The sequence below is a fragment of the Bos indicus x Bos taurus genome, chromosome 17 (assembly GCF_003369695.1).
Source record: "Bos indicus x Bos taurus breed Angus x Brahman F1 hybrid chromosome 17, Bos_hybrid_MaternalHap_v2.0, whole genome shotgun sequence".
NCBI classification, from domain to species: domain Eukaryota; kingdom Metazoa; phylum Chordata; class Mammalia; order Artiodactyla; family Bovidae; genus Bos; species Bos indicus x Bos taurus.
In genome coordinates this window covers 7,741,707-7,767,013 of record NC_040092.1, presented here as the reverse complement: position 1 = coordinate 7,767,013, position 25,307 = coordinate 7,741,707, and the positions used below count along the sequence as shown (strand labels likewise).

Sequence of the window (25,307 nt, the reverse complement as noted above, 5' to 3'; positions counted from 1 at the left end):
GCCCCGCCCCGCTTGCACTTCATCAGTGTTACCTGCCACGTGCCATGGGTCGGGGTGCCCCAGGCCTTCCGGAGAGAGAGGAACATGGCAGAGGTGTGAGTCTGCCCAGGCTGCGATAGCAGGGTACCACACGCTCGGCAGCTTGAACAGCAGGAATGCATTTCCTCGGAGTTCTGGCGGCTGGAAGTGCAAGATCAAGGTGTCGGCAGGACGGGTTCCTTCCGAGGGCCTGGCGGGAAGGGTCTGTGCCGGGTGCCCCACCGGCTGCCGATGACTGTCTGCTCCCTGTATCTTCACATGCTCGTCCTCTGTGACCATCCATGTTCAGATTTCCTCTTCGTGTAAGGACCCCAGATGATAACAGATTCGGGCTCGCTCTGAATGTCCTGATTTCCACTTAATCACTCTGTAAAGATCTCATCTCCAAATGCCGTCATGTGCTGAGGAACCGAAGGATAAGATTTCAAGATACGTATTTGGTGGGGGGCCAGGGAGGGCCGCAGCTGAACCTGTAACATTAGGGGAGATGATGGTTTAGAGGATTGGAAAGACGGTGACAAGGAAAGGGAAGGGAAAGAGTTTAAGGCATCCCGAGCAGGTATTTGAGGTCAGAGAGAGGGGGAAACCACAGCCCTGAGGGGCGGTGCCAGGCTCAGGGCATCTCCTAGTTGATGGCCAAACCAGAAGTCAAAGCTGAGGGATTTTTCACGTGCCTTCAAGAAGCTCACAGCCTCCTTTTGTGGAGGGAGCTGATGGGCCTGGTCGTCTCCGCACTCACTGTGGCGGAGGAGGCGGCGGGCAGCAGGGTCCCCGCGTCAGAGCCACTCCAGAGGGTGACCGGCAGATGGCCACCTCCAAGGAACAGGAGGACGTCGGCAGGAGGGCTGTGACCTGCTTAAAAGGGAGCCAGGCCTCTCTCTGGAAGGAGCTGGGGCCTGCCATGGCATGGGGCGGTCCGGCTTTGACCCTCCCTGCCACCCTGCGCTTCCCCCGCAAGAGCTGTCCTGCTGCTAAAAGAAGCACACAGGCCCGCAGAGCCAGACGTTCTTGTGCTCAGTCGGCGAGCTGCGGAAACAAGCCCCCGCTGTGCGTTTCTCCTCTGCTCTCACCTGTCCCCCACACAGTACTTTCCACACAATTCTCTGACACCACCTGAGTGTCCTATAGTTAACTCAGTTCTGACACCATCTACCCAGGGGTGGCATCAGATCCTACAGGTTAAGGGCCCAGTCCCATAATACTGATCCCCACCCCCCAATTTCAGGCACCGATCACAAATTTCAGGCTGTTCCTTGTACTTCTGGCAGACTGGCTGTAGATCAGGGCTCCCAGCTCCTAACCCCATCATAGTGCAAGTTTGGGTTTCGGCGGATGAATATCGGAGGACCCTGAGCTGCCTTTTGCAAAGGAAAGGAGTGTGCCCCCTCCTCCATCTCAGTTTCCTCCTTAAAAGGCGAAGGTGTTACCATGCCGTTCTTACGCTGATCCAGAGAGGTGAGGCAGGTAGGAGAGAGCTTTGGAAGCAGTGATACACGCAGGAACTACAATTCTTGCTCTCTCTGTCCACCTGCTTGCAACCCTCCTTCACACCCTGTGCGGGCTGCCCTTGGTGGCCGTGTTTCCCCTGGGAGGTTAATTTTGGTTTTGTTTTTAATTTGGTTTTACCTGTATGATGGCATGTTGTAGAAGGAGCGCGACCACTGGCGTGAGGTAAACCTGGATCCAAGCCCTGAACCCGCTCCTCACCAGCTGTGTGACCCTGTGCGGGTTACTCTACCTCCCTGTGCCTTTGCTTGCTCCAGGGATCAGTATGCTGCTGCTCTATTTACCCATGATTATAGTGACTGGAGAATTCCATGGACAGAGTCCATGGGGTCGCCAAGAGTCAGACACGGCTGAGCGTGTTTCGCATAGTGACAAGAAAGCTTATTTTTTTCCCCCAGACTAAAATATTCTACCAAAGCAGAAAGTCAGGCATGATCCTTCAAGTCGTTCATTAGTCAAACACAACTTTATTGAGCACCAGCTGTGTGCTGGAGATATGGTTGTAAATCAGGGAGATATGGAGTGCTTGCCCTCATGGGATCGACAGCTTGGCAAGGGGGACAGGTGCTAACAAAATCAGCATCAATATGATGAGTATTACGAAAGCAGCCACCGTAAGGACCTCAAGCCAGGAGATTTAACCAAAACAGCTAATGTTTCAGCCAGGATCAGAATTAGCAGTGAAGGAGGCCAAAGGCGAGGTTCTAGGCAGGGCAGCGCCTGAGGAAATACAGCTAGAAGCTGGAGGGGCTGGAGCCACGGTGAGAAACATTGTTACAGGTTGGAATTCCAGCTCTGCTCCTTCCTAGCTGTGTGGCCTTGGGTGGCCTTGCTCATCTTCCTGAGCTTGGTTTCCCCATTTGTTAAGGGGGGCAGTTCCACAGGCTTGGTTAGCTAGGGTTCAGGCTTTGAAATGCCGCTGGCAGAGCCTGGCTTGGAGCTTGCTGGGCCGGGAGGTCGGGAGCTGTTCACAAGGCAGGTGCTGACTTCGTTGTGTCAGGGCGGGGGTGGCGTGCCAGCTTCGGTGGGCACTGCCATGTGATTTTCCGGAGAACACGGCCAAGGATGCTTTGAGTTCTGTCTTCCTCTCCAGGAGGCATCCAGAAGGAAGGGAGAGGAAGGGCGCTGGGAGCCTGACACTGCACTCAGCCCTGTGCGTGGATGCGCTGGCCGGGCTGAGTCTGGGTGGCCCTCAGGGCAGCCAGAAAGGGGCCCATCGATGGGGGTGGATTCCAGACTCCCACATCAAGCCCTGCTGACGTTAGATCTGGGACCAGGCTTTGATATCATCTCTTCCCACCTCCTCAAGGTGGGAAAACTGATGACCCAGAGGGGAGAAACGTTTTGCTCAAAGTACTACAGTGACTCTCGGGCCCAGAATCCAGCAAAGCAGAAGGGCGTTCAGGCCACCAGGGGGTCGCCTCCACGAGCAGAGGCATGACGGCCCTTTCAGTGGGGTGTCGCCTGTGCCTGGCCCCTCACAGGCACGCAGCATTGATCGACTGAGGGATGCAGTGTGGAAAGCACACAGCCTGGGGACGCAGGCCCGTCTTGAAATGTCTCCACTCTGGGCCAGGTCTGCCTTTCTGGGTGAATTTCTGCATGTTGCTGAGCTCAGTTTCCCAAAATAAGACCACAAATCCAGCTGGTACAGGTACCCAAACAGGGATTTGATCTACCGGGTCTCAGGGCTGATATTTCATATTGCACTCCCCCCCAACATTTTTTTATATATGCTCATTTCATTCATTCATTCATCCACTCAGAAAATATTTGTGGAGACCTACTACATACCAGGCCCTGTTCTAGGCTCCGAGGATACAGCGGTGAACAAGGCAGATGGGGCCCTGCCCTCGAGGAACTTACATTCTAGAAGTTGGAGACAGACAGTGAGCAAAGATATAGGACAGGAAGCACCCTGAAGGAACGATAATTGGATGGAAGAAGTTGGAGACGGGTGCCTTAGATTGCACAGACGGGGAAGGAGATGACGCTTCATGTGCCATCTCAAAAGAAGCCCACTATGCAGAGAGCCTGAAAATGAATCCATTTCAGGGTGAAGTGTGAGGGTAGCAGGAGCCACAGGCCTCAGCCCTACAGAAAACACTGGGATTGCAAAGAGGGAACCGTTCCCGAAACATCCCAAGCAACCAGAGAACGCCCCTTGTGGGGGGTGGCAGGGACAGCGCAGCCGCCTGGGGTGCCCGCTCCCAGGTAGAGTGGGGTCTCACCCTCCGGCGCCTCTGCCTTCCAGGTGAAGCAGATCATGGAGGAGGCCGTCACACGCAAGTTTGTCCACGAGGACAGCAGCCACATCATCTCCTTCTGCGGTGAGTCGGTGGCCCCGGGCGGCCTTGAAAAGTGGCTTTCTCTCTGTGGGCTGCCCTGGGGCCGTGGCAGCTTTCTTTGAGCAGAGGCCCCCAGAGGTCATGCTTCGTAACTGCGAAGTGTTTTTCAGATTCCAAAGGGACTCCATTAGGGAATTTGGAAGTAGGGAAAAGATTAGAGAAGAGATTAAGAATGACATCTGTGCTCCGGAAGGACTTCCCTGGTGGCTCACATGGTAAAGCGTCTGCCTGCAATGCCGGAGACCTGGGTTCAATCCCTGGGTCTGGAAGATCCCCTGGAGAAGGAAACGGCAACCCACTCCAGCATTCTTGCCTGGAAAATCCCATGAACGAAGGAACCTAGTAGGCTGCAGTCCATGGGGTCACAAAGAGTCAGACACGATTGTGTGACTTCACTTTCACTTTCTGTGCCCCAGGAAGGGGTAATCACGGTCCACACGGAGAGATGACTCCCATCCCTTGGGCTCCATTCACAGCGACCGCACCCCAGGTGACCGGGGGCTTGCCTTTGAGGGATGGGTTCCGCCCCCTTTCCTCACCCAGGTAGAGAGACAGGATGGATGGGGACTTTAAGGAATCAAGAAGCCGTGGACACTTCCCGAGGGATCACTCCCAGCTGGCTCAGCCAAGGAGGCAGGCCCGGGGCTCGGAGTGTGACTCAGCCCTCTCCCTCTCCTTGAACCTGTGAGGCCCATGGGGCTCCAGAAATAGCCTTGCTGCCACGTTCTTACCGTACCTTCACAATGGCTAGAGGCACAGGCCCTGCGTGTCCCCGAAGTCAGGATTCAGCACATACGCAGCGTGTACGTATATGTGGGAGTGTTTCTTCCTCCCTAAAGACCTTTTAACCTCGTGATTGTGGAGTGTCTCTCCACGAAGGACGAGCTATCATGCCCCTCTCACAGTCTTGGCTCCACAGAGGGGCCCATCAGCTTCCGTCCGGGTGGCTAGGGATACCACCCACAGGCCCACAACCATTTGAGCACACGCCACAGCCTGGGAAACCACAGATCTCAGTTCTGCTCTTTGGCTGCCCAGCTCTGCTCAGATCCCATCTCTGCCACTTCTTTGCTGGGTGACCTTGGGCAAGATCTTATTTTTTTAGGTGATATATCTTTAAGTACATAAATATAAATGAAAGTGAAAGTTGCTCAGTTGTGTCTGACTCTTTGCCACCCCATGGACTATGCAGTCCATGGAGTTCTTTCTCCAGGCCAGCATACCAGAGAAGGCAGCCTTTCCCTTCACCAGGGGATCTTCCCAACCCAGGGATGGAACCCAGGTCTCCCACATTGCAGACGGATTCTTTACTGGCTGAGCCACAAGGGAAGCCCCCCTCAAAAAAAAAATGTATATATATATACACATACATAAATAAATTAAATATTTGGCCACACTGCTTTGCTTGTAGGATCTTAGTTCCCTGAGCAGGGATTGAACCTGGGCCCGTGATAGTGAAAGCGCTGGTTCCTGGAACACCAGGGAATTCCCCAAAAGTATTTTATGTATGTAAAAATACATACATACACATGCCCATATACACACACATGTATATGGAAATATATATCTCCATCACTTCATGGGAAATAGATGGGGAAACAGTGGAAACAGTGTCAGACTTTATTTTTCTAGGCTCCAAAATCACTGCAGATGGTGACTGCAGCCATGAAATTAAAAGACGCTTACTCCTTGGAAGGAAAGTTATGACCAACCTAGATGACATATTAAAAAGCAGAAACATTATTTTGCCAACAAAGGTCCGTCTAGTCAAGGCTATGGCTTTTCCAGTAGTCATGTATGGATGTGAGAGTTGGACTGTGAAGAAAGCTGAACGCCGAAGAATTGATGCTTTTGAACTGTGGTGTTGGAGAAGATTCTTGAGAGTCCCTTGGACTGCAAGGAGATCCAACCAGTCCATCCTAAAGGAGATCAGTCCTGAATATTCATTGGAAGGACTGATGCTGAAGCTGAAACTCCAATACTTTGGCCACCTCATGCAAAGTGTTGACTCATTGGAAAAGACCCTGATGCTGGGAGGGATTGGGGGCAGGAGGAGAAGGGGACGACAGAGGATGAGATGGCTGGATGGCATCACCAACTCGATGGACATGAGTTTGGGTAAACTCCGGGAGTTGGTGATGGACAGGGAGGCCTGGCATGCTGCGGTTCATGGGGTCACAAAGTCGGACACAACTGAGCGACTGAACTGAACTGATATATAAATATAGATATAGATCTCTGGCTTTCTTTTTTCTCCCGGACATTGTTATTTGCAAAAAACTTAATATGCATGTCTGTTTCAGGGCTTGCTAGCATACCTACCAATTAAAGACTTAGAAGATCAAGACTTAGAAGATTTTAGCAAGTGATAAAAATCATAATAATTCTCTAACTGTGATCAAAGTTCAAGGGTGAGAGAAACGTGCTGGCATTAAATGAGGTCTGAAGGATGTCCCTGAGGTTTATTTCGTCTGTTCCTTATGAGCCATTATCAGAAAAAAATGGAACAATGTCTACCAAGCTGGACTAGATCATGAATTTAATCAATGTAAGCAAATGAAAAGTCCTAGATATTTAGGCAAAATCGAAGCTATTTTAAAGATGATCACCCAGGATATTTTAATTCAATGAGCAGATTAGGCAGTATGTGAACAGTCCTTCAAAGCCAAGTCACTGCTGACAGCAGCAGCAAGAATAGGACAAGCAATCGCCCAAAAACTTCTCAGCGTTTCTCCTTACGCATGGCATGGCCTTGCCAGGCCCTTAACCCTGCACGTGCTGGTGTCCTCCTCTATGAAACAACAGTAACTAGAACACTGGCCTCTTGAGTTTCACTACAGGGATTAGGGAAGGTGAATCTTAACGCTGGTCTGACGCCCAGCAGGTGCCCAGTAAGAGTGAGGAGTAGCTCTTAATAAGCTCACATTTCCCCATAGACATGGATTATGCGCCTGGTGCATACCAGTGTGAGCTCCTAGGCTGCTGTGTAAGACGGAAAGTCAGAAGACAAAGGCTGCTGAGGGACTTCCCTGGTGGTCCAGTGGCTGAGATGCCACGCTGCCAACGGAGGGGGCCCAGGATCGATCCCCAGTCAGGGAACTAGATCCCTCATGCCACAGCTAAGCGTGCACACATCGCAACTGAAGATCCCGCTACAACCAAATAAATACATATTAATTTTTAAATAAAAAAAAGTTAAGGCTGCTGAAAGTATCAGATATGTAAGGTAGAGGTCATCAGAATGGCATGCACAGGGCCTGTTTCTTAGAAGGGAACAGTGAGGGGCAGAAAGGGAAAGTTATTTGCCTGAGGTCACACAGCAAGTTAGTGGTAGAACCCAGGCTACACCCCGGTCTCTTATTTGAGGAGGGCTGGACAGAGCCTCCAGGGGAGACCCAGAAATGGGAAGATTATGACTGAAACCTCTCTTCAAAGGCCCTTTGTGGAGGCACAGATGTTGTGAGCACACGCTGGGCCCAGACGTGGGTATGGAGGCACAGATGTTGTGAGCACACGCTGGGCCCAGACGTGGGTATGACTCCCAGCTCCATCGCTCATTTGCTGGGTGGCCCTGGCAATTCAGTTCACCTCTGGGAGCCTCAGTTTCGACATCTGGAAAACGGGGATGGTTTTCCTTTCTGCCTGGCCATGGCGGAGATTGAATGAGATCCATAATGTTAGCTGTTACTGAAGGCACAGTCGTAATGACGGCAGTGTGATTCTTTTAACTGAAATAAAGCTAGGCAGTCGCGCGGTCCCGGCTCCCCTCCATCATTGAGAGGAGTAATAGCTAACTTTCATGAAGCACACACACGTGCCAGGCTCTGGGCAAAGTGCTTTCCATGCATTCTCCCCACCTGATCCTGACAGCAACCTTATGAGGTTACTATTCATACTATCCCATTTTACAGATGAGGAAACTGAGACATGTGGAGGGGAACTGATTCGCCTCACCCCATCACACAGCTGGTTAGTGGCCAGGAGAAGATGTGAACAGAGGTGCTCTGACCCAGGGCAGCAAGCGTGGGTTCACCACCAAGCCCTCTTGCTCCCTTTTGAGGGGCCGGACAATGGAGAGGCATACAAGCTTTTAACTATGATGCTGTCATAGTGATGCTATGGGGCCCCAGACCTTCAAGGCACCTGTGTGTGACCGAGAAAGCCCAGAACCAGGCTGGGCGTGGGGGGGGGGTCATGGGTGGGGCCTGCTGACCGCGGTGTCCCTGCAGCGGCCGTGGAGGCCTGCGTCCTGCACGGGCTGCGGAGGCGGGCGGCTGGCTTCCTGCGCAGCAACAAAATCGCAGCGCTCTTCATGAAAGTGGGCAAGAGCTTCCCGCCGGCCGAGGAGCTGAGCCGCAAGGTGCAGGACCTGGAGCAACTGATCGAGAGCGCGTGAGTGCTGAGCGCGGGGTGTGGGCTGGGGCGCCCCCAGCGGACAGCCTGGGCTCCTCCCTGGGCTCTGCAAGAGCCTGTGCCTCCCAGCACCCTCTCCACTCTCCATTCTGCTCCTCAAAGCTGCCTGGGCCTTTCACACCCCGGGGCCTTTGCACATGCTGCACCCTCCTCCCAGTTCACACCCCTCATCTTCCGTGGTGGCTCCCTTGTCATCCCCAAGGATGGTAATGTCCTCTAACTGGTAGTAGATTCTAACCCTTGCCCCATTTCTCTTTTGTATCAGTCTGTTTATTATCTTCCCAATTGTTATCACCACCTATAATTTTTCATTCATTCATTTACTGTTAACCTGATTGTTATCAGTCCCCCCCACTGGCCTCTGAACTCCATGAGGATAGGCAGCTGCATATGTGCTGTCCCCATTAGGTCACCAGTGTCTGGGAGAGCACCCAGCACCCGGGAAAGGCCCAGGAAATGATTGTTGAATGAGTAAGTGCCTACTGAGCCAGGCCTGTGCCAAATGCAGGCAGATCGAAGTTTAATATAACCACATAGTCGCCATCTGCATGGATCTGAGGCTCACGGTGAAGCAGCCACTTATAGGGGCATTGTCTTAGTGGCTCATGGCCTGAAAATGTGTAAATGAGTGCCTCCCACCAGAACCACCCCGAGTCCCAACTGCACAACCAAGCCCCCACCTGGAGCCCAGTCAGGAGTGGCAAATAGGTTTCATCCCCAGTTGGTGCTGGTGGCTGTGAGGTGGTTTCCTGCCAGAGCTCATTGCTTTTACAGGAGCCCAAAGACCGGCAGAGAACTGTCTCGTGGAAAGTTCTGGAGCTGTGAGTAGGCTTCGTGGGAAACAGTGCATGGATTGATTAGCCACATGTGTTATGGGCAAGAGAAGGGAGAGAGAGACAGGCAAGTCATGTGTCTGCCCTCGCCACCATGAGTGGCCACTCCACCCCACTGGGAGAGAAATGGCCCTTTCCTTGCCCTTCAGACCCTGCCAGCCCAGGGCTGCTGGCCAGAACTGCACCATGGGCAGTGCTCTGGACTTAGCATTGCCAGTTCCCATTTGGAATCTGACTCTTCAGCCACCTGATCTTTAGGGGTCTTCCAGTCCCTCTGCTAAATTCCCAGGTGTCTGCTGATAGCTTCTTAAAGGAGGTGGATTTCCATGGAGCTTCCATAACATTGGGAGCAACTTTCTGATGGAGAAATGAGAGATGTCCATTCCAGGGGCCCATTCACTCATTTTTGCAATCATTCTTTTATGGGCATATTTACTGAGCCCCCGTACACGCCAGGCACTGTGCCGGGCCCTAGAGATACGGGCGTGAAGCAGGGCCAAAGCTTGCCATGTGGTAGACTCTCAGTGTTTTATTTAAAAAGCAGTTGAATTGCATAATCCATGCCTTTGAGGTCCCATTGTGGAGGGGAAGACAGAGAAGTGAGCCAGAAGTTAAGCTGCAGAGATCCAGGGAACACAGAGGAGGGGCCCCTCCCCAGCTTCAGCTGGTGCACGAGGGCTTCCTGTCGGAGGGGGTGCCCTCCCTGAGACCTCAAGAGTGAGTAGAGTTCAACCAGATAATAGAGTGGGGAGGGAAGCCAGAAAGAAGCAGCCCCTCACAGAAAGTCCTCAGATGAAAGCTTGGCAGCTTCAGGGATCTGCAGAGATCTCTGGTTGGATCCTGGGGTCAGAGGCAGGGAGTGGTAAGGAGGTGGCCAGAAAGGTAGACAGGGGCAAGGTTGTAGAGCACCCTGCTTGTCGTGTTATAAAGCTTGCTTCTCCAGAGCAATGGGGGAGCCTCCAAAATGAGAGAAGAATCCAAGACTTTTCTTGGCCGGCACTGCTTTCCAGCTGAGAGAGAGAAAGTAAGAGACAGAGAAATTTCAGTATGAGAATCTGGCTCACCCATCACCAGTGTATAAAAGGGTCAGATTTAACCACGTCTTCACACCCACTGGGTGTTGTTATTTTTTCAACTCTTCTCCCATTCTCCAGGAGCAGTGTGGGCTCCTGCTGTTGTTCTAATTGCCATTCTTTCATTTCTTAGAGAAGTTGGACACTTTCCCATTTGCATATTGATCCTGTTGGATTTCCTCTGTTGTATCTATTCTCTTTCTTTGCTGGTCTCAAAGGCGAAATCAGATCCAGGGCCTCCAGGAGAATGTGCGAAAGCTGCCAAAACTGCCCAGCCTGTCCCCACTTGCCATCAAGCACCTGTGGATCCGCACGGCCTTGTTTGAGAAGGTCCTGGACAAAATTGTTCATTACCTTGTGGAAAACAGCAGGTGAGTGGGAAGGAACACTTGGGTGCACTCTGCTTCCACCTGCTGGCCATCTTGGGAATTGCGCCCTCTCTCACAGAGCTGCTTTCTTTTTGCCCTCTTGATATACACTTGATTTGAAAGTGACTAATAAGGACTTCCTGGTTGTTTGACTCTAAACTAGCCAAAGTTAGAACCTTGGGAAGGTTTGGGTGGTTAATAGCAATGCAGGATCTTCAGAACTGGGGTGGGGTGTAAGGATCTTACAGTCTTAAGAGATGTTTCTTTTCCCGTGAGTGAAGCCCACAGTCCATTCACTATGTGACCCTAGGGGAGTCATTTAACTTCTCTGTGCCTCTGGTGTCTCTTCTGGTGAATGGGACAGGATGGGAATTGCTGCCACTCTGGAGAAGAGGCGAGAAAAGGAGTTAGTGAGCACACAGCATTTTGGAAAGGCCTAGTGGTATTTTTTACATTTTCTCTCCTAGCTCAGATTGCCCAGGTATAGAGGTTTTATGGCATCGCACAGAGTCGGACATGACTGAAGCGACTTAGCAGCAGCAGCAGCAGCAGCAGCAGAGGTTTTGTAGTGCAAGTCTTCTTGGCATGCATTCATCTGTGGATCTGTTTACTCATCCGCTAAATAGTTAATGAACATTTACGATGCCAGGCACTAACCTAGATGTTGAGGATACACTGGTCTTGCCTGTCATGTTAAGGAACTTGGATATTATGAAGAGAGCAATGAGGAGCTACTGGCAGATCTGTGATCTGAGAGTCCTCATGGCCAGCACTCCTTTCCTTTGCCCGTTTGCTAGGAAAATATGTCTGAAAGTGCAGAGCAAAGTGCTTCCCCTCACGAAGCTCACATTTAGCAGGGAGAACAGGCCCATAGTAATCGTGATAATCTGTGATGAGTGTGCCAGGACGGATGATGGGTGGCGATTAGTTTCCTCTGGGTCATCAGGGAAAGTGTCCTGGAAGATGGGACAGTCAAACTTCAATTTGAAGGGCGTGTTACCCAGCAGAAGGGTGTGGGGAAAAGTGTTCCCAGCGGAGGGAACAGCAGGCACAAAGGCCTGGAGGCCAGAGAGGAACTGAAAGAAATCCAGGCTCCAGAGCTCCAGTTAACCTCTTCACCTTCTAGTAATTTATAGCACCTCTCTGCCCCCTGCCTTGCTGTGGGTCCAGGTTCTATGTAGTTACTGCCTTTGGCATGAGCTTGAGTTTTCCTGCTGAAGAAATTGGTCATGTTTATTTAGTAGTTTATTCGAGTAGCTTATTTATTTATTAGAGTAGTTTATTAGGGCTTCCAAGGTGGCTCAGATAGTAAAGAATCTGCCTGCAATGCAGGAGACCTGAGTTCAATCCCTGGATCAGGAAGATCCCCTGGAGAAAGAAACGGCTGCCCTCTCCAGTATTCCTGCCTGGAGGATTCCATGGACAGAGAGCCTGGTGGGCCCCAGTCCTTGGGGTCACAAAGAGTCAGACATGACTGAGCAACTAAGACACAGATTAGCAATACCAACACACTGTTTCTTCATTAAACACTTTGGATTTTAGATCCACACAGAATTGAAACAGTAGTACAGAGAATTCTTGCCTACCCTAAGTGTTAACATCCTACATAACCATACTACAAGTCTCAAAACCAAGACATTGCCATTGGCGTAGTACGTTAACCAACCTCACTCTTTATTTTTTTTGCTATATAATTCTATGAAAGTTTAATACATGCCTAGTTTCATAAAACCCAACACCACACTCAGGCTACAGAATACTGTACCAAAGAACCCATCACCCTGAAGAGACTCCCTGGGGCTGCCCTCTAAGTCACATCTTACTCCCATCTACGCCTGCGATTCTTAAGGCATTATTTCCAGGTTGTGGTCACATAACTGTGCTGATTTGGGGAACAGAAACTGAGCGGTGGACTGGAAAGTGTCTCCAAGTCTTAGCTTCAGATCTGACACTGAAACGTATAAACTTGATGTTGAGCACGTCCAGGGCACGTCACTCTGCCCTGGCCAGCATTCTGGATGACTGAAGGTTTCTTTGGGGTGATATTACAGTCACGTCACGTTTAGTGAGAACCTCTCCCAATGTCAGAACATAGTACATGAAGTTGGACATTTATTCCTCCCAGCAGCCCTGGGTGAGTAAGTTCTGTCTTTCTTCCTGTTTATAGCTAAAGGACACTGAAGCTCAGAGAGGGTAGTCACCTGTCCAGGGACACACAGGGAGGGAGGAGCCAGGCTGGCCTCCCAGGTAGTATGTCCAACTCTAGATTCTGGGCTCTTCACCCGCTGCTGTTGAACGGGAAGAAGAGCTGAACTGGCTGGAATAGCCTACATCCACCTACTGTGCGGCCTCGGACAAGTCACTTCCCCTGTCTGGGCCTGAGATCCCTCAGGAGTCAGGACAAGGTCCTTTCCATTCTGGAGTTCTGTTTCTAGACTGTATGAATTTGCAAAGAATTTGAGGCCAGTACGCGACAATTCGGGCTTCCCTGGTGATTCAGACGGTAAAGAATCCACCTGCAATACAGGAGACCCTGATTCGAAAAGATCCCCTGGAGAAGGGAATGACTCCCCACTCCAGTATTCTTGCCTGGAGAATCCTATGTGGGGTCTCAAAGAGTCGGACACGACTGAGCGACTGAGCACACACAACTCAAACGAACAAAAACAGAAACCATTCAGCTCAAACACCATTGACTGCATCGCATGTTATTTTGGAGAGTCGGAGGCCAGGAGGCATTTCTGATCATGTCAGCCCAGCATCATCTGCATGGGTTACCCAGACGGGAAGGCCTGTTAGTACAGCTTTTGGGGACACACCACAGCTAAAATGTTTTATTGCCTCGATAACATTAGAAGGGCAGACGTCATCTGACCCTCTAAGTGCCTTCCTGTCTGAGATGGAAGATGCAAGAGAAGCAGATAGAATCAGCCAGGCCTCAACAGCCTTCTAATGATTGTTCCTGTTATTATCATTAAGGCTTTTCCACAGCCTTTGTATTAGGCAGTTACAGCCAAGCGCTGTGCTAAGTGCCTGACATCTGTTGTCGCTCTCAAACGTCCTTAGGCAGCCCATAATATTATCATTATGCCCATTTTGCAGATGGGGCAGTTGAGGCTCACAGCAGTAACTGGGTGACCAGAGGGACATTGAACCCAGTCTGTCGGCTCTCAACCATCAGGCTGTAGTTGACTGTGCGCCCTCTGCTGGTCACCATCCAACCCTGCATGTCCTTTCCTCTTGCTAGTAAGTATTACGAGAAAGAAGCTCTCCTGATGGACCCGGTGGACGGCCCCATCCTTGCATCTTTGCTGGGTAAGTGGCCCAGCCAGCGCCCTGAGCCTCATCTGGATCTCGGTCTCAGCTCGAGGGGTCACCTCCGAAGGGCCTGTCTCGCCCCACTCCAGCCTCCCACCTTCAAAACTGGTCCCTGCTTCTCGATTTCAGGCTCCTGCGCTGGTCCCTCTTTGGCAGGAGCCTGGGGTACCCTAGCTGCTGGAGGGGAGGAGTAGGGAAATAAGTGGTCCTGCTGGTGGGAGAAGGGAAGGAGGACTCTCCAGGCGATGGGCTCCCAGCCCCATCTGCTCCGCAGTGGGGCCCTGCGCCCTGGAGTACACCAAGATGAAGACTTCCGATCACTTCTGGACGGACCCCTCGGCCGATGAGCTCGTCCAGAGGCACCGCATCCACAGCTCGCACCTGAGGCAGGACTCGCCCACCAAGCGCCCGGCCCTCTGCGTGAGTGGGGAGGACAGTGGGGCCCCAGGGGGGAGTCCAGCTGAGTTCTGGACTCCGCATGGAGGTGGGGAGTGGACTGGGGCCTTGACGGTCACTTCAGGCCTCACCCGCCACCTCCCCGCACGTTGCCAGATCCAGAAAAGGCATTCGAGTGGCAGCATGGACGACCGGCCCTCCCTCTCTGCCCGTGACTATGTGGAGTCCCTGCATCAGAACTCCCGCGCCACCCTGCTCTACGGCAAGAACAACGTTCTGGTCCAGCCGGTGAGAGTCCCTGTCTTGGCCCAGGGCTTCCACTGCGGGTCTGGCTCCAGGTTACAGAGGAGGGGGGTCCCTGTGGCCCCAGGTTGCTCATCCATCTATCCATCCATCCACTCACTGATCCGCCTGTTCATGCATCTGCCAATATCTCCATCTCTCCATCTGTTCACCCACAGGCTGGTATGTCCTTCTATTCAATCATCCATCCATTCATCTGTCAGTATCCTACCCAGCCAGCCAGTCAACTCTCTTCCAGCCTCTGTATTCACCCATCCCTCTGTTTGTGCATCCGTTCACCATTTTTTATCCATCTGCCTATATTTACATCCACCCAGCCACCTAACCATTCATCCATCCATCTGTCCATCATTATGTCCATCCATACATCCATCCATCCTTCTATCCATCATCAACTCCACCCATTAATCATCCATCCATTCATCTGTCAGTATCCCACCCAGCCAGCCAGTCAACTCTCTTCCAGCCTCTGTATTCACCCATCCCTCTGTTTGTGCATCCGTTCACCATTTTTTATCCATCTGCCTATATTTACATCCACCCAGCCACCTAACCATTCATCCATCCATCTATCCATCATTATGTCCATCCATACATCCATCCATCCTTCTATCCATCATCAACTCCACCCATTAATCATCCATCCACCCATCTTTAACCTCCATCCGTCCATTTGTCCATTTGTTTTCCAGTCCATCTATCCACTGCCTGTCCACCCTGCTGTCTTATCTATCATTCTCCCTTGTCATCACTCACTCACTTAGTTCCCTCATCTTTGCTGAACCTGCTCTGCACAGGGTGCTTAGGAACCTGCTCTGCACAGGGTGCTTAGGATATCAAGGGGAACGTCTTCACAGCCAGTGCTTATGGAGTGCAGATACTGGTGTGTATGTAGGAAGGAAGCAGCCTTCCTGTGTACACAGTCACTTTTCCAATCAGATCACAGTCTATCATCTTTTCGAAGACATTTTAAAAAGCCCCCATACTCTGCATGTGGAGTAAAAACCATTACACAGAACCTCATTGAGGGGTCAACAGTATAAACGTCTGTAACTGAGTCTGCACAAGACTGGGCAAGAATGACTATGTCACAGTTGTAAGATAACTGCTGATTATAAGACGCATCCCCACTTCAGGTGCATTAAAATGTGAGAAAACAGTTGTGTGCCTTAGAATCGATGAAATATGGCAAGGATGCTACCTCCCAGGGTTGCAGTGTGGTTGAGATGATACTGGTGGAGCAGAGCCGGGCTCGGTACACCCTGAGTGCTCAGTAAATGTTGGTTGTCTGTCTCCACATGTTTTTGGGGGTGGGTCTGAAAGGAGGAGGGCTGCTTCTTACATGTGAGTCTTGGAGCCCCCTCCACCGCACCCCACTTGGGATAAAGTGGAGCAAGTGAGAAGCTCAGCAGATGAATTGGGAAGGCGGAGGATGGAGCTGCTGGGCGGGGAGCATGGAGGGGATATCTGGGGAGGGGCTTCTGGGTAACATCTGTGGGATGGGACATGGAGCTCAGCTGCGCTCTCTTTCTCGCTTAAGACTGGCCACAGTGATGGCAGATAAATGCCTTCTGTTTTGAAAAAGGTATTGTTGAAAGGGCAGAGCCCCATTCCTTGTTCTAAAGACCACCCCCCGACCCCACCTTTGCATTAGGGCCCTGGGTACAGTGGGCGGCTCTCACAGCTGGACCCCGTAGAACCAAACCCATCCTGGTGGTTGGTTGCAGAGGGCTTTGTTTGGCACAGCCACGTGGAGGGAGGGTCAGGGTCTTCCCAGTGGACATGGCCTTGGAGGGAATGAGCCAACCTCTTGGTTCTGGTTACGTGCCTGCGAGTCCCATAGGCCAGGGCTTGAGTCCACTGTGACTCTGGCACCACGGACCAGGCCTGAGTCCTCCTTTCTCTGCAGAGAGACGACATGGAGGCTGTGCCGGGGTACCTGTCCCTGCACCAGACGGCTGACGTCATGACCTTGAAGTGGACGCCCAACCAGCTGATGAACGGGTCTGTGGGGGACCTGGACTATGAGAAGAGGTAAGTCCCTCCCTTCCCCTTAGCACAGGGATGATTGCGCCCTGTCCCTGTGCCCCGCCCCTGGCCCTGATCTGTCTGGTTGTTAGGGCCAATGTGGCCCAGCCTCCCTGCAGCTGTGGCCTCATGGCTAATTCATGGGATCTGAGAACCGACTGGAAGAGTCTTAGGGGGTGGGAATTAGGCAGTGCCATGAGCAAACACCACCGGGAGAGAGAAATACTAACAAAGATCTTGTAAGCCCAGAAATGGCAATACTCCCCGGTCTCCAGCCCCATTACCCATCACCCAATGCAAAAGGAAGCTGGAGGTGTTGGTGTGAGCATCTCGTCCAGGGCTCCTGGATGCCCTGTGAGTTATAAGACCCAACAAAGGCCTTGGAGTCATGCTCCTAAGAGACCTGGTGGCTGGGGATTCTATTATTATTGTACACGTTCTTGACTTCCTCAGAACTTTTGCTTATGGGGAATTTCTAACATAAAGGGCTTCCCTGATGGCTCAGTTGGTAAAGAATCCATCTGCAATGCGGGAGACCCAGGTTCGATCCCTGGGTTGGGAAGATCCCCTGGAGAAGGGAAACGCTACCCACTCCAGTATTCTGACCTAGAGAATTCCATGGACTGTATAGTCCATGGGGTCGCAAAGAGTCGGACATGACTGAGCGACTTTTCACTTTTTCACTTTCTAACATGAAAGTAGAAAGAACTCAAGTACCTATCACACAGCCCTAACAACCTCACCCTCACCCTCCTCTGCCCTGTGTATTGCCCTGCAGTAGCAAACAGATGTCATAGGATTATAGGATTTTATCTAGAAGTTTATATACATACTTGTAAATATATGTATGTGTGTATGCATATATGTGTTTATATACATGTGTATGTGTGCATGTGTGTGTGTGTGTGTGTGTGTGTGTATATATATATGAATAGAATAAGGACTCTCTTCAAGGGCCATAAACAGAGCACTGTTACTGTGTTCTGTGTGATGTTAAACTTCAGTGTGATTACCGCCAGGCTTTGGTGTGATTAATTTCATTCTCTAAGCTGATCACTTCCTGAGCAGAGGTTCCCATCTGTCCTCAGAGAGGGTCATTGGGAGGTACAGTCAGTCCTCAGCTGGGTCAGATAATTCAACTCCAGCCAGACACCTGAGTTTCTTATGGAGAAATCCTCTGGGAGCCAGGAAACACTCTTGCCCTTGAACCTTATCTCAGCTTATTCATCTGAAACCTCAATATCAGACCTTCTATGACCTCCCCGCTGAGTTCAGATTGCACATAGCCCTGAATCTCCTTCTTAGCATTTACAAAATCTTAATAAATCTGTCCCTACTTGTGTTCTGACTGTCTCACCCTTTAGATCTCAGTTCTATGAAGGCAAGGAATCTGTCTTCCTCACTTCTTCTCCCCAGCGTCTGCTGGTGACAGAAAACCAAACTCAAGCTGCCTGAAGCATTGGCTCGCATGAACCGAAAAAAATGCAGGGGTGGGTGGTGGCTTCAGGCGTGGCTGGATCCAGAGGCTCAAATGAGGACCTGACCTCTTTCCATCTCTTGGCTCTCCTTCCCTGACTGTTGACTCCGTTCACAGGCAGGCTCTTCTTGCATAGGGCCCGCTACATCTCCAGACTTCTGTCAGCCTTACCGCTACGCTCCTAGCACAAACAAGCCCTTCTTCCCCAGAGAGTTCTCACATAGATCTAATAATTGCGTCTCACTGGTTCTGCTTGGGTCAAGGTCCGGAACAGTGTCATATGATATCAGCCAAGCCAGGGTCAGGTGCCCATTCCTGGAGTCCTGAAGGGGGAGGGTAGGAGAGGTCAGCCTCAGCCACATGGACTGAGGTTAAAGACATGTGTGTGTAGGGAAAGCTGGAAAACTGGGATACTGGACCCAGAAGAAGGGGAGATAGAGTCTGGGAAGTCGGGACAAGGAAGTTGGGGGTTAGGTGGTCCTGGTGAGGAGGGTGAGGGAGCCTGTGGGTGGGGCTTCGCCATGACGAGTGGGACAGGCATCCTGCAAGCCTGACCCTCCCGCCCCTTCCAGTGTCTACTGGGACTACGCCATGACCATCCGCCTGGAGGAGATTGTCTACCTGCATTGCCATCAGCAAGGTATGGACCGTGGGTAGACATGGGGCTTCTTCCCCGCCCCCTTATTATCCGCGCAGCCTCAGACGAGTGACCTCACCTCTCTGAGCCTCAGTTTCCACATCTGTAAAATGGGGATAGTAACAGTGTCTGCTCATGGGGTTGTTGTGAGGATCAAGTGACATTTGTTAAGGGCTCAGCGTCAAAGCCATGTGTCAGGCGCGGTTCTCACTATTCACGTTTAATTGTTGCTACAACCCAGTGCTAGAGGCACCGTCGTTCCCATCTTAGAGCCGAGGGAGCAGCATGGTGCACAGACAGCCTTTCTAAGCTCCCCAGTCTGGTCCCAAATCCAGGCCTTTGTCCCTCCGAGTTCAGTGTTCTGAAAATCGAAGATTTATAACTGGAGTTTATAGCTCAAAGAAGGTACGTTCTGAATAAGCAAAAGGCCATCCTGCTTTAGAAAGCAAGGAATCTGCACCTCACCAAGGCATAAAAGATAGTAGTTTAAGCCTATTTAATGAAACACACCTGGGTTCAAATCCAGGCTCTGCTACTCACCAGCTGTGTGACCTTGGGCAAGTGACATAGCCTCTCTGAGCCTCAGTTTTATCATTTGCAAAACAGGCAATAATAGATATGCCTCACAGGCTGTTTTGAGTATTACAATGAGACAGTGCCGGTAATGTGCTGTGTGTCTATAGTACGTGCTTAAGGCATGTAAAGCATGCCCTGCAGAGGGATCTGTCTGACAGCCTCCGTACAGAAATAGGTCAGGTCAACCTGTCCGGGGTGTTTGAGGGTGTCGTCATCTTCCTTTGTTGGGTGGCTGCAGGGAGGCTGCCCACCTTCGTCTTGGTCTTGTCCGGTCATTCTCCAGTCGATGGCCATGGCGGGTAGGGTGAGGGAGACTCAGAGGAGGTGAAAACTGCCCCGACCTTCTGCCCAGGCCTTTCCCAGAGCCTCGGAGCGGGACCCCTGGGTCTGGCTGGGAATGTCTGGGGAGGAGGGGGCATCCCCACGCCTCATCGTGACTTCCTGCCGGGTCTCCTCTGGCCGGGTCGCGGCGGCAGTGGACAGCGGCGGGACGGTGGTGTTGGTCAGCCAGGACGGGATCCAGAGGCCGCCCTTCCGCTTCCCCAAGGGAGGGCACCTCCTGCAGCTCCTCTCATGCCTGGAGAACGGGCTGCTCCCTCACGGACAGCTGGACCCACCGCTCTGGTCTCAGCGGGGGAAGGTGAGTGATCGTGGGGGCCCAGGGAGGCAGGGCTGGGGGTCAGCCGTGGGGAGTGCCCTTCTTGCCTTCGGGCCCTTGTGTGGCTGCGTGGGCTCATGCATGCCCCACAGGAGCCCCCGGGCTGTACAGGTTGCAGGACAGGTGTGTCCCAGGGGCCAGGCATTGGGGTGTGTTCTTTCAGGGCAAAGTATTCCCCAAACTGCGCAAGCGAAGCCCCCAGGGTTCATCCGAGTCCACGTCTTCAGACAAGGAAGACGACGAGGCCACAGATTACGTGTTCAGGATCATCTACCCTGGCATGCAGTCCGAACTTGGTAAGCTGCCCTGGCCCTCGGCTCGGGGAATCAATCTGTTTAGCTGGTTCTGAAATTGACTTCAGCTACATGGGACCAGAGGACAAGAGATGTGAATTCTGGGGTTAGTAGGGGAACTTGGAATCAGGAAATTCGGGTATCGACAGCCTTGATTTTCCCCCAAATGAATAACCATTCTCTGCTTGGCTAACTTAGGTGTCCCTGGGTGTGAGGTGCCATGGGGTAGCAGCTGCGACATGGGCTCTGGAATCCTGGTTGAACTTGGGCAAATCCCTTCACCCCTCTGTGCCTTGGTTTCCTCATCTGTAAAATGGGGATGTTCATAGCACCTATTTCACAGGACTCTCACGAGGATCAAATGAGATAAAGTACTTGGCACAGAAAGAACACTCCAATGCTATTATGTGCTTGTCACTGTTTTCTTTTTACTTCAACAGATTATTGTAAGGATTCAGTGAGATAATAAGCTGGTCATTGTAGAACCCATAGAATGAGGCCTCAAATAGTTGTCAAGACAGCAGAGGGGGTGATTCCCCGGCAGTCCAGTGGTTAGAACTCTGCATTTTCACTGCCGAGGGAGCGGGCTCCATCCCTGGTTGGGGAACTGAGATCCAGCAAGTCATGCAGCGTGGCCAAAAAATTAAATAAAAGACAGCAGAGGGGAAGGGCAACCCTAGACACTGGCACACGAGGCTATAATGTATGTCCTGCCATTTGCATGGTGCCTGCTGGGAAGTAGATGCTTAGTGAATGGAAACTGAGCTTACTACAAAGATCGTCAATTCCAGAGGGCTGTGGTGGTGATTAAATGAATTAATATTTGAAAAATTCTCAGAAGGAAGCCTGGCATTTGTTAGGCACTGTATGCATGTCTGTTAAACAAGTGAGTAATAAGTTATAGCTTGTTTCTGTAAACCTCATTTTATCTAACCCTCTGTGGCCCTGTTGTTCCCATTCGATGGATAATGGCTCCGAGAATCCCTTTGTCTAAGTGACCACAGCTGGCGGTGAGGACGTTTTTAGAGCAGACGTCCTCCCTGGTGAGGTTGGACTCCTTGTGCCAGGCCTCCTAATGCCCGCGCTCACATCCAGTGCTGTCAGGGCTGGGGTGTGGGGCAGGCTTGGTGGTAAGGCCTTGGTTTAGCCTGTGTTTTCACCTGCGTTCCTTTATGGCCCGTTGGGAGCAAAGCCTCACATTCCTGTGTCATTAAGAGCCACAGAATGCCCTGACGTGTATCCCTACATCTGTTCCCACCCAGGACCGAGGTCTGGAGCTGCCCCAGCCTCTCCGTGGTACCACGTCCCCCCAGAGAGCTGATTCATCCTAGGGGCCAGATGCCCTGCGGCTGCCTTCCCTGGCAGCTCGCTCTACGGGGACCCACCCAACAAATGATTTGTAGGCTCTCGCTGGGAGCCAGGCTGGGTGCTCGACGTCTTTCCTCTTTGGGGAATATCCACGTTAGCCTGTTGTGGCCCCGCGTGTGCCAGGGGAACAGATGCTGGCTGCGCCCACTCACACCCTCTGTGTGTGCAGCTCCACGGCCATCTGCCAGCTAAGTGTCTCCTTGCCTAAGGGTTTCTCCAGCCACCAGGGTTCCTTCTGCCCGTGGGTGGGGTGGACTACAATCAGTGCCTCCCTGGAGCAGTCAGCGACTGGAAGGAGCTGTGTATAAACGCCCCAGCTTCCTCACCCCTCGAGTGAGAACATTCTGAAACGTGTGTTCTGCATGTGTCCAAGAGACGCCTCATGAGATCAAGTGCCAGTTATCCATGACAGCAACATACATGGTGACTAACTCGCTACTCTGCTCGCCCTTCTCCTCCTGGGTCCTTTATCTCTCCCTACCTGTGCTTTTTGGAAACGTCTCCCAACTTGCACCTAAATCCTTGTCTGCCTTGTCACCAAGTCTGTGTGTTTAAAACAGGGTTTCTCAATATTAGCACTACTGGCATTTAGGATGGAATAATTCTTTGCAGTGGGGGCGGTCCTACGCCCTGCCCAGGATGTATATTAAAAACCGAACATCACTTTGCCAACAAAAGTCTGTATAGTCAGAGCTATGGTCTTTCCAGTAGTCACGTACGAATGTGAGAGCCGTACCATAAAGAAGGCTGAGCACCGAAGAATTGGTACTTTTGAACTGTGGTGCTAGAAAAGACTCTTGAGAGTCCCTTGAACAGCAAGATCAAACCAGTCAATCTTAAAGGAAATCAACCCTTAATGCTCACTAGAAGGACTGATGATGAAGCTCCAATACCTTGGCCACCTGATGCAAAGAGCCAACACATTGGAAAAGACCCTGATGCTGGGAAAGATTGAAGGCAAGAGGAGAAGGGGGCAGCAGAGGATGAGATGGTTGGATGGCATCACCGACTCAATGGACATGAACTTGGGCAAACTTGGGGAGATGGTGAGGGTCAGGGAGGCCTGGAGGGCTGTAGTCCATAGGGTCACAGAGTCGGACACGACTTGGTGACAGAACAACAAGAAAACATTCTTTGTGGTGCGGGCTGTCCTTTGCACTGTAGAATGTTGAGCAGCTTCCCTGGTCTCCACTCACTGGATGCCAAGTAGTGAATCCGTCCCCACCACCAGCACCACACTGTGACAGCCAGAAATGTCTGCAGACATCGCCAAGTGTCCCTTGGAAGGCCGGCAGCACCCCAGTTGAGACCCACTGGTCTAGGGCAAGGATGGTTTAGGGAGTCAACAGCCAACAGGAGAACAATGAGAGAGTATGAAGAGGCTCTCGGGGTCTGATCCTCTGGGTTGGAATCCCAGCCTCACCACTTATTAGCTTGGTGGTCTTGGGCATGCTGCTTAAACTCACTGTGCCTCAGTCTTCCAATCTGTAAAAGGGGATAATGGTAAGACTTGAGCTCAGAAAGCAGCAGCTGTTGTTAGTGGGAAGAGAAGAAGGGACTTTAGCCAAAAAGACCGGTTATCCCAGTGACGACCTGGTGAGGCTTTGGGTGAGTAAGCTGTCTTGTTGTTCTGAGCCTCCATTTTCTCTCATGCAAAATAGGAGACGAAACACATCCCTTACAGCAGGGGTCCCCACCCTCTGGGATCCAGTGCCTGATGGTCTGAGGTGGAGCTGATGCAATAATAATAGAAATAAAGTCCACAATAAATGTCATGCACTTGAATCTTGCCCAAACCATCCACCCCAACCCTGGTCCATGGAAAAGTTGTCTTCCCCAAATCCAGTCCCTGGAGCTGAAAAGGTTGGGGACCACTGCCTTACAGGCTCATCAGGGATGAGGCAGTTCCCTAAATAGTATGGCACCCAGCACATAGTAGGCACTTTATAGATGTCAGCATTCTTTCTTCCTCTAATCAAACACAGGCCAGGGGAACTGTGTGGAACAGGACAGGGGAAAGGCTCAAGCCCCGGGGAATTGGTTCCTCTGCCTTTTCAGTGTCCTCTCCACCCCCCGCAGAGCTTCCATTTCATTTGTGTTTGTATTTTTGTCTCTCAAGTTGCTTCCAGCCCCCTGGGCGGCACTCCTCCCATCTCTGCGGGCCCTGCCTGGATGGTGGTTCCTGCAGGCCGGTCCACGTTAGTGGTGGCCAGGGGCAGCCGGTGGGCGCAAGCCAGATGGGACACGACCCTCCCCACATCACGCCTGAAGCCGCAGTCCCTCAGTAATGTCTGGGCCCCCCTCATCCCTGGGACTGGGCGCCGGCCACCTCTGCCATGTTGTCATTTGAGTCCTGGTCCCCAGGGGGAGATGGAGGCAGGGAAAATTGATGCCTTGCACTGCCTTGCCTTTATGCTACAAGACACAGCTTGGGGTGTTGTGGGTTCAGCAGCAGAGGGGTCCACTGATGATGTCTGCAGGGTGCGAGAGGCTGGGGCTGGGGGCATGCTTGCCACACCTGGGCACATCTCCTGGTCGGTGCTTCCCGGAGGTTGGCTGAGAACTGATGTTTTCAACAATGTTTTCATAAAATGTTTTCAAGACATTTTATAGGGGCTGACTGGTCTTTCTTGGCCAGTTCATTGGCGAGTCTGCTACAAAGCCAATTTTGATGGCCCCCAGAACCTCATTCTGTTAGCGGCCTTCTGTTCTGTCTGTGGGTGCGGCAGATGCTATCAACAAGGGAGCTGTGATGACTGGTGGGGCCGGGTCCACAGCTCCTCCTCTCCTTAGAGCCCAAGGGGAGAGGCCAGGTATTACCAGCCGTCCTTGAGCAGGCACTGCTCATCGGGCAAATGTGTACCCCTCTTAAGTTCCTAAAGCAGGGCTTGGCAAACCAAGCCCCAAAACCGAATCCTCTGTATCACTCGGGAACTAAGATTGGTGTTGACGTTTTTAAATATCTGAAAAAAAAAATATTTTGTGACACGTGAAAATGATATGAAATTCACATTATAGTGTCCATGAATGAAATTTTATTAGAACATAACCCATGCTCATTTGTTTGCAATTTTTTTGGCTACTTTTGTTCTATGACGGCAGAGTAGAATGGTTATGATAGTGACCCAATGTCTTGAAAACCCTCAAATATTGTCTACCTGGCCCTTTACAGGAGACAGCCAGCAAGTCCTGTCCTAGAGAAAATAACTTTCTTGCACCAAGAGGCCAGGAAGTTAACCATAGAAATGGTAATGCCTGGGTCACCGGTGTGTTTGTTCTGCAGCGTCGCAAATGCCTTGGCTTCCATGGAGCCGGGAAAGAAAACAATATGGGAAACGATGAGTGGTATATCCTTGGGAGCACCTGATCAGGAACCACCAGTGTCCCAGTTAGGAGACCATTTGTGCCCCTTGGCTCTCAGACATGGCTGCTACCTCAGAACTCTTTTGGAAAGACAGACTCGAGGGTTGTATCGCCAGGAGATTCTGATTCAGTAGGTCAGGCATATGGGTGGGATACAGGCATATGGCTTTTAAAGAAGCACCCCACATGATTCTGGGGGAGTTGCCAACCTGTGTGAGGCTCTCTTGGTAGAGCAGCTATAGGAGCAGGACCATGCAGAGTGCAGGCATCTTCATCAGTGGGGACTCCTCTGGGTCCCCTTGCTGCTGAG

General features: G+C 51.6%; 1 protein-coding gene across 3 annotated transcripts in view; it reads left to right on the top strand.

Annotated features, from left to right (window-relative positions):
• The window catches only part of SGSM1 (small G protein signaling modulator 1), a 73,677-nt gene that overhangs the window by 20,294 nt on the left and 28,076 nt on the right, over positions 1-25,307 (top strand). For 2 of the 3 annotated variants that reach the window (XM_027566469.1, XM_027566470.1), the window contains 11 exons: positions 3,800-3,875; positions 8,123-8,285; positions 10,431-10,583; positions 13,828-13,895; positions 14,173-14,318; positions 14,451-14,582; positions 16,507-16,631; positions 18,675-18,742; positions 19,792-19,955; positions 20,137-20,269; positions 23,754-23,918. In XM_027566469.1, the coding sequence (XP_027422270.1) occupies positions 3,800-3,875; positions 8,123-8,285; positions 10,431-10,583; positions 13,828-13,895; positions 14,173-14,318; positions 14,451-14,582; positions 16,507-16,631; positions 18,675-18,742; positions 19,792-19,955; positions 20,137-20,269; positions 23,754-23,918 (1,393 nt within the window). The remainder of the gene's footprint in view (positions 1-3,799; positions 3,876-8,122; positions 8,286-10,430; positions 10,584-13,827; positions 13,896-14,172; positions 14,319-14,450; positions 14,583-16,506; positions 16,632-18,674; positions 18,743-19,791; positions 19,956-20,136; positions 20,270-23,753; positions 23,919-25,307) is intronic. The other variant, XM_027566471.1, reaches the window with a different exon arrangement.